The following is a 9,312-nucleotide window of genomic DNA, read 5'->3' as shown; positions in this document are numbered from 1 at the left end:
ATTCGATTTGATAAAACACCGACAATCATTTTATAGGAAGGATGAGATTTTCTTCGGTTCCCCTGAAAAAATGTGGATTTACTGAGTTTTAGACTTTACTGTATTTTACAGAGTACACATGCGAGAACAAGATCTGAAATCGACAACACATTTATACAATAAACTGAAAGCAAAGCGTTTAACAATTAACACATTCAGAACTTTATCAGGTGATGTGATACAAATCTCATCACAAAAGTAAAATAAACGCACTTTTCTATGAAGAGACGGGGGGGGGAAATAAATCACTGCATGTCTCTAGTTTTATGTCTTACTCGAGAAAATGAAAGAGTGTGCGTTCTACTTGGATTGACTTTCAGAAGCAGCGAAGTTAAACACATGCTATGTAAACCTTGGAACAGCCGAACAACTGTAACATGTAAAAATGTACATGAATAGATGGTAAGATGTGCCAGACATTGACAATGTGGTTAATACAACTAGCAACAGATTGCTTGTATACATTTGCGAAAAAGGTGCAAAGCTAATTAGGTCAAATGCTTCCGTTTGTTCTTTGGCTAAACAAAGTGAAAATACAACATGGCTGACCTGGGGAAGATAAGGAATTAAGTTGTCTTATTACCTGATAAAAGGGTCAGAACAATCACGATATTCACACATTGCAAATGTACAAAACGTGTGGAGCGTAATGCAACATCTTTACGAGCAGCTGGCCGACTGTTAACGTAGCCCTGCTATCCAACCTATTCCCTCAACAAATGACCCATTTCATTAAATATTGTGCCGATCGTGCTATTAAACAAATATTGAGCATCGAACTTAGAAAGTGGCTACAGAATATAAAGGAAAATTTGTTTACGTCATCTGGTATGACTGTGTTGGCTTTAATGTGTCCTCACTGATACTAATAATATCCACTGTGTTCGGCAGTGGTTAATTTCTTCCTGAAACAACGTTGACAAAAGGGACAATTACAAAAAACCAGTGAAAACACACTTATTTCCAATTAAGGCAACAAACGATTATTTATCCGAAAAAAATAGACGTATCTCTTTAAACACTTTTCTTCTTCAATAACAAAACCCTGAATAATCAATCTAAGCAAGGAACACAGTGCAGTTTTAATTTCACCGTGCTGACAGTGATCACATAAAGGATGAGCTAAAATAAGATTTTAAATTTAAAACTGAGAAAAATAAACTATTGGAGTAAGAGCTAAAAAAGATGGCATGCCACTAATCCCATATACACTTAACTTAAGATATGCATATCTCAGCCTTACATGGCAGCAGAGGAGCGATGACTTCCCTCCCTGCATATTTAGAAGAAAACTGTGAGCGCAAGTGACTGAAAACAAGAAGAGTTGAGGTATAAGGAGGTAGATGTATGTTATTTTCTAAACTACAAAGAGTAAAGTCTGAGGCATAGCTTCTTGGAAGTAAAGGAAGTAGCAAGGAAATCTGTCTGATTTTTAATTTGAACATTGGGGTGACTGTTGTCTGAAATGTATTGATCCTTCTGTGCATCAGTGTCCAGGCCTGGGTTGAGAAACACACATCCTGAATCTGTGCATTTCAGTGGGTCAGTCTCTGCTGGGTGTACACGGGCGGCACGTTGCTTTATGAATCCTCGCTCAGCTCTCGACTGTCAGTTCTGGCGATTTTTCTCGGCGGTGCCGTGTTGTCTCCCTCTGCGGGTTCCTGCTCTCGCTTTTTCGCTGCAATCTGATAACGCACGGGAAGAAAGAAGATAATTAACAAACGAGTAGCACTAATAAACATGATATCTACTGACACAGATAATTAGCATCTTTACCTTTTTGTCCCACTGTTGATGAAGATATCGCAACAAGATGTTTGTCTTCTCTGTGACGATGACTGGCGACAAACAACACAGAAACTTATTAGATTATGAAAGACACAGTTACAAGGTTCACAAGTGAGTCGAAATCAGCTGTTCTCACAGAGAGTAAGAAGCTTGAATAGACTGAGTGATTACTAAACGTCAACTGAGAAGTAAAGATGATTTCCTCGAATTGAAAACTGCAATTGATGACATAAATATTCTCCAAACACATTGTTGTGTGTTTGGAGAATCTTGCTTAACTCAGAAATAACTTCACATATAACCAATAATAGACATTTCATTTGATAGACATGTATAGTTCCTCCTGCTCAGGGAACATCCTCTCACTCAATGTACTTACTCTGCTCCGATGGATATTCTCGTGTTGGTAGATACACAGATGGTCGACGGTTCTGAAAGAGTATGAAGATCCAAGTTAGTGTGTAAATGGACTCGACACATACAAAAGGCTTAGTACCACAGGACCAGACATTGTTGAATTTGAGACCAAGGCCAAATTAAAGTTCTGTTATTCTAAAGATCTAGAATAGGTAATGCATTATTTTGCCACCTCTCAGCTAGACTGAGAGGTGGCAAAACTGGTATAAGTTTTGCCACAATATAAACTCCCTTTATATTGGGCTGCCTAACTCCTTCCTCTCCCAAATACATTTGGTTCAAAACGCAGCTGCTTGACTTTAAACAGGCAACATATCACTCCTACTCTGGCAGAACTACACTGGTTACCAGTTAAATATAGAATGTTATTTTGTTTACAAAGCCCTGAATGGTCTAACTGCTAGTGAGATCACCAATCTCTGGGTTCCATATTCTACCCCCGTGTTACCTTTGTCATCCTCACACCAACTCCTCTCTGTCCCCCTTTCCCATCTCAAAACTAAAGGAGAACTTTCTCTGTTGCTGCCCACAAGCTCTGGAACATTCTCCCATTTGATATCAGGTCTGCCCCACTATCAATAGTTATTACCTCTGCCAAGGGTTCTGTTTTCACCCCTGTCTGTTTGTGTAATGATTGGTTTGAAAGCCAAAAACTACATGACAGATTACAACAAAACTTAGTAGAAGGATGTGGTATGGGTCAGGGAAGAGCCCATTAAATGTGGTGCTGATCTGGATTCGGGGGCAGATCAGGGACTTCTTCATCACTTTCCTAAACATTGCTGGATAGTTTATTTCTTTATCTCAGGGAGTTATTCATAGATCTTGATGAAGAACATAAAATATATTTAAGGAACTTATATCTATGAGTATGTGCAATGTGGTGCAGCTTGTTTAAATTCTATTGGCAGAGGTATGCGCTCTACTTTTAAATCTAATTTAAAGTTTTTTACCTTTTTTATCTTGCTTTAAATTCAGCTCAAGTCCGGCTGATGAATCTCTGGACGTTTATCATTATTTGACTTTGTCTTTTCCACTATTTCCTAGATTGTACATCTCATCTGTTTATCGATGCTTGTGTTGCCTCCCTTTGCCATGATGGCAAATAACTTTGGGTCAAGACATCCTATATGTTATGGGCTATATAAACTAATCTGCCTCGACTAAGTTCCACCTTGAACTGACCTGACTTTAATCTTGATGTAATCATGGTGGACAACAGACGGGATCACTTACCGATGCTTTGCATACCGAGTCCGCATGGAACCTGCTGAAGTTGCTCTTGTTGTAGACCGGCAGTCCCTTCAGAAAATCTCCCTGTGGACACAACACAGCAGAGAAATATCAACACAAACACTTCATCAACTCGAGAGAAGTCCCTGTGTGAAGCGTGGTGCTGGCAGCTAGCACAGCCATTTAATACGAGCTCCCATAAAACAAGCCATACTCCTCACAGTTAGCAAGATAGCTTATTGGTAATGACTTACAGTACGTCCTGTCTGTCGCCCCATAAGCAACACGTCTTTTACACAACTATTAAAGCTGATACGATGTATCCACCCACCTTCTCCATTTCGTTTGTTAACCAGCTCAGTCACAGTGAAACCGACCAGATGCTAGTCTGTTAGCCGTTAGCTGCTAGCTGCTGGAGCGTGATGTTGTTGTCGCGGCCAGTTTGTTTAACCCGCTCGACAGCTTCTACCGACGGCGACAGGATATAAGCTACGTGTGAACTGGTTGCATCGTGTTGCTTCAGTAAGTCAGAAAGTTCCCGTCGTGTAAAGCTGATGATACAAAGGCTGAAACTGGACGTTCCTCGGTGGTTTAACGCAAGTAACTCACGACTCCATCTTTGTTGTTCGGATCTTCAGGGGCGGGTAAACTCCTGGCTTCGACATTTCTGATTGGATGGGCTATGGCGGATGTGTGCCGACAGAGGAGAGGGCGATCCGCTGATTGGCTGGAATTTGATTATGTAACAGACCAATCCTCGGGCACAGGGGGGTTGTGACGTCAGATTCAGTGAACACAACTCAAGTCCTTGGTGCTGCGTTCACGTGCTCCTTTGTTTCTTCGGTGTATTGATGTCGGTCTGAATCAGGGAAGAACAAGGAACCTAATAAACAAAATGTGTTATATTTATCTGTTTAAATCTTTCAAACAACATTTGACAACTCTTAAAATTATTTACATTATAGCAAAGAGCAAAGAAAAATGACCCAGGTGTGACAGAAGTCAAAATAATATTTATAAAAGCGTTTTTATCAGCCAAACAGTCTGACGTAAGTTACTTGTGAGAGATGGTAACACTCATCCAGTGTTCAAAAAAACAAAAAGTAACATTTGACATTTGTTTCCACTTAACTTGAATTTTGCCAGTCCAGAACTCGTTTTTCCGATTATTCCAACACCACCTGAATGCTCTGTTATGTCCGCCTCCATGTACTGTATTTACATTTATGATGAACAGGATGAAAATACTGAATTTATGAAAAAAGTTGAATAAGAGCAATTGAATCTCTACTCTGAAACTATATATGTCCCAACTCATGATTCCTAATAAAGTTGCCTATTATTTTTTTCAACCTGAATTAACCATGTGTACAAATGCTAAATTTAAAAACTGAAAAATAAAAGTTTTTATAGACAAATTAGAGCAAACCATGTCCATTCCAAACTAAACTAGCTACTGCTAAATGTATCTCTTAAATGTAGTTTAATTGTGTATTATTCATTTACTACCAGGCCCCTTTAGAGATACTGCAATATATTTCTGTTACTTCTATGGGCCATTTGCTGGCATGTATATAGTTTTAAGGAAATGCCAGTTTTCTCTTTGCGTCAAATTTTTAGTTGTCACAACTTCTCATTTCCTACTCTTTCTGAGTCTATAATTGAACCTCTACTGATGACATTCTGAATTAGAATACCTGATGTAACACAGGACCACAAGGACCTGGCTCACTGAAAGTAGTCCTCTCCTCCTGCTCCTCAAATACCTAGTTAAAACTCTACTATATAACACTATACTACTATACTTCCTTTAGCTGAATAAAACTATCTTTGCCACAAATATAGATGGCAGTCAAATTTGAAGGTCAAGACTATGACTGCAACACACTTGTTTAAGAGCACATACATGTACAATAAATTCTGCAGACTTGATTTTTATTTTAACCAGAATGTGGTGTTTACATGTAAAACTAACAACGACAGTGATTTTACAAGATCATTTTATTAAAGATGCTTTTTTGTCTTCCAAATCACATCACAAGCCAAATTGATAAATCTGCTTACATTAAAGATTATCACCATAACTTTACAGAGCTGTTGAGTAATATTTGATATGGGTGGAATCAGGTCCATCAACACAATTTGGGGGAAACTACCGGACTTCTTTCTTGTTTATCGAGGGCCAGTTTCAACTCTCCCACCTATTATCAATGTAGTGGGAAGGCCAAACCTAAACCCCACCTAGTATCACCAGGTCACCCATTACAGACGTTCTTCCCCATTTGCTGAGCAGCTCCAGCATTTCAGAACAAATGTCTTTTATTTCTTGAAAGTCTCATCAGGTTTTCCAACAGGAACCTTTAGTGCGAGAGTGATTTCCGTCCTTTCAGCATGCGCCGCAGAATCACTTCTATGCCCCCTCGAGAGCTGACCCTCTTGATCCATCCGTGGGTTCTCTTGCGCTTGATGTTCTTGGGTTGATACTCGGTGCCTCTTTTCTTTGTCCGAATCTGCTGGTACTGGCAGGGAAGCTGCTGGAACACTCCCGAACCCTCAGCTTGTGAAGAAAGTGGACCGCATCTAGAAATCAGAGGTGCTGTAGTTGCTCGGGCCGTAATCCAGCTGCTAAATAATCTGAGATGGGGGATGCCCGTTGTTGCAAGGCTCCCTGCAGGGATGCTGCTGAAAGAACACAGATTACAATGTTACTCTTTAATATCATGCCTCTGCTGCGATTACACTCGCATTGTAGTGAGTTAATGGTGCTACACATCAAATGTCATGCTTTTCACCATCAACATAATTAGATTCATTCATGTACAAACTGTGAGCATATTTAACTGTTACTTTGATTTACAACATGCTAACACGTAATACCTATAATCATAGTTGTGTTAAATCAGATTAAACACATTGTTGTCGTTTGGACCATCATGCATGTGAGAAAGACAGTAGAGCACGAACACGTAAGGTCAATATAAACACAACACATGTAGAGGTGCCAGAAAGGTTTGACTAGCCACGCTGCTAACGTACTGCTAAGGCTAGTTAGCCAGTGTTAGCTTTGCCGTTTGTTTCTCCCACACACACACACGTGGAAATCCTGTTACCTGCCGAGACGAGTTATTCCACTCAGTCTGGAGAAAGACGACAGTAAAGTGTTCATTTTGAGATTTTTAGACAGTTGCCACTGACATGAGATCAGTGAATGTCACAGGTCTGCCAGACACCCTGCGAATATGAAGCACAGCGATTGGCTTAGACGTTTTAGCCAATTGAAACGCTTCTTACTGCAGTAGTTTCTCCCTGAGTGTTGTCTTTCAGGCAGTGAACCGACCACCAGCACCTTCATTCACTGACAACACGTTTTTTTAAAGAAGCATCACTGGTTTAATTTCAGAGTCGTGGTTTGAGGTTAGTGTTTGATGGACAGAAGGTAGTAAAGGTCTGGAGCTGCACCAGTATAAAGCCTGAGAGGAAGCTCTGTCTGACAGATTTTACCCGAGGAATAAAATCGTAACAAATACAGTATATATGAATATATATTATATATATATATATATATATATATATATATATATATATATATATATATATATATATAACAACAATGTAACAAATAATATATACAACTGAGTCTCACTGGACTGTCTTTCTCTTTTCCTGTATTTTTTAGTCAGCCGGACGACCTGCGGGGAGTAGTCGTGGGACACATCTTTGCATGCAGTGTGGTAGGCCTGAAGGGTGATGGTCACTTAAACAGGGTGTTGTTGTTTGTCCTTGCAGTGAAAATTGCAGTGGTAGTGATCACCATGTGCTCACCGGGCTGTGTCTATTGGGGTTTGCGATACAATCTCCCCATGGTAAATATGCTAGCTACATAATTGTGTCCGCTATTTATGTTAAAGTGTGTTGTTTCTCTGTGGTCTCAGGCATTCAGTTATTTTAGCTTTTATAATTATCAGGAAATAAAAGTTATTGACTTTTACTTATAATCGTCTTATCTTTTTTCTTTCTTAGGTCCTCCATTCCAGTCCTCCAATTTTCAAATAAAGATTTACTTGTGAACGGAATGCACATCTCCCGCTCTTCTTGAACCCCCAAAATGTTATTGTGTCCATGCACACTGAGGTCTTTCGTGTCTTGAACGACCCATATAATGTTTTAAAGACAAATTTGTCCGACTAGACTCTGTATTGGTCACACTGATATTCTGTAGTATTGCGTGAGTCTGCTGAGGAGTATCCACCACTACCATTCTTGGGTTTCTACATATATGGAAAAGTATATTATAAAGTATTTAGAGTTAAAGAAACATATTTTCACATCAACATTGATTTAAACCAGAATCAAATAAAGCTTTAGTTGCTTTAAGGATTCCAGCAAATGTTCAAACACTGTATGTTAAAGAAGTATATATTAAAATACAGAGGTTGTAGGTTTGTATGAGAAAATGTGATGTTTTTGTCATATAAGGATGTGAAATCAAAGGGTCTATTTAGTTACAGTGCAGTACAAGATTCACATCCTGTATGAGTGTTTGTATGGAAGTTGTTTCTTGCTCTCTGATAATCAAGAATTTGCTGTTTTGTACAAACTAATTTGTTTTCATGGAGAATTTGAGAGCGGTATTTCCCACATAAGCCAAGCTATATGCTGTTATGGTAATTGGCCTAACTGGCTTTTGAGTCATTTACTTAAAACACCAGTGCGATAACCAGTAGCATAAAGACACTTGTTATTTACAGTGGCTGCAAGACAATAACAGTAAGTACACAACTGTTGGCTCACAGGCCCCCCCCCCCCCCATCACTGTCCTAGCTGTGCGGTGACAGGCACTGCCTTGATGTGAGCTCAAGGGTAACAGAGAAAAAACAGCACAGCTTCATCCAACAAAGGCCATTTCTGCTGACAGGGATGTTTCCAGGTGTCAGATCATGTTGTTGAAAGACATATTGCACATATTACACGATTCCTCTCCTTGTGCTTTTGGTATTTTTTATATTTAGGGCCCGAGCACCGACCGTGCGGAGGCCCTATTGAAATTGTAATGATTATTATTATTTTATTATTTTTTGCCTTTTTGAGGGCTTTAACATACTCGAAAACTCACCAAAGTTCGCAGAAAATTCAAAAGTGGTGAAAATATACGTATTCTGGAGTAATTTATAATAAGCATGGCAAAATGGCTCAACAGGCGACCAGGCCTATCGCCGGCCTCAGTCTGGCACGTCTACGTTACTCCACACTGAGCACAGCGACACGGCACGTCAGAAGAAATGAAGCGTAGCCGCTGGTCTCGAACAGTAAAGTTCTTAGGAGAAATGTGCACGGACACATTCTCTTCCTTGCATCCCTCCACGCTGCAGTGTTTCTTCAGTGTTGTTTGTTGTGGTTAGCCTGTGGTAGCTAACGAGCTGGTAGCTCAGCAACATGTCTGCTTGGTGTGGAGGGTTGATGGTGGAGGTGACGGGGAGCGGGTGAGGTGGGTATGGAGGCTGTACTGGTACCGGCTGGGTGGGGCTGAGAGATGAGTGCGATTCCGAATGACATCATACGGACAGGAAGTACGAAACGAGACGTTTCGCTAACATATTTCTTAGAATGGACTGAGTGAACAAGTCCGCGAAGTGACTGTTTTCATACTTTGAGGGTCCCTACTGACCCCCTTCAAGTCATCACGGATAGTAAAAGCCCAGAAAATGTATTTTACACAATATGGGCCCTTTAAATTAGATTGACATTAAAATGTCCCCGTGTGGTCTGCACTTGATTGTGTGGACCGTAATGCGAGATTAGTGGACGTGGTTCAGCGTTGCGTGACGGACACAGGAA

At 40.1% G+C, this 9,312-nt stretch overlaps 2 protein-coding genes across 2 annotated transcripts; both read right to left on the bottom strand.

Moving 5' to 3' along the window:
• Positions 1-75: 75 nt before the first annotated feature.
• On the bottom strand, positions 76-4,135 carry LOC117778642 (DET1- and DDB1-associated protein 1-like). The gene is made up of 5 exons (XM_034614359.1): positions 3,809-4,135; positions 3,481-3,561; positions 2,207-2,258; positions 1,816-1,877; positions 76-1,724 (listed from the first exon to the last, which is right to left on the bottom strand). The coding sequence occupies exons 1-5, from the start codon at positions 3,815-3,817 to the stop codon at positions 1,620-1,622; spliced, it is 309 nt and encodes a 102-aa protein (XP_034470250.1). The 5' UTR covers positions 3,818-4,135; the 3' UTR covers positions 76-1,619.
• A 962-nt stretch (positions 4,136-5,097) lies between these two features.
• Positions 5,098-6,746, bottom strand: mrpl34 (mitochondrial ribosomal protein L34). The gene is made up of 2 exons (XM_034614438.1): positions 6,597-6,746; positions 5,098-6,162 (listed from the first exon to the last, which is right to left on the bottom strand). Exons 1-2 carry the CDS (start codon positions 6,641-6,643, stop codon positions 5,838-5,840), a joined length of 372 nt encoding a protein of 123 aa, XP_034470329.1. The 5' UTR covers positions 6,644-6,746; the 3' UTR covers positions 5,098-5,837.
• Between the last annotated feature and the right edge of the window lie 2,566 nt (positions 6,747-9,312).

This window comes from Hippoglossus hippoglossus, chromosome 17 (assembly GCF_009819705.1).
Source record: "Hippoglossus hippoglossus isolate fHipHip1 chromosome 17, fHipHip1.pri, whole genome shotgun sequence".
NCBI classification, from domain to species: Eukaryota; Metazoa; Chordata; class Actinopteri; order Pleuronectiformes; family Pleuronectidae; genus Hippoglossus; species Hippoglossus hippoglossus.
Note: the sequence above shows the minus strand (reverse complement) of the source record. Positions and strands in the feature narration are given on the sequence as shown.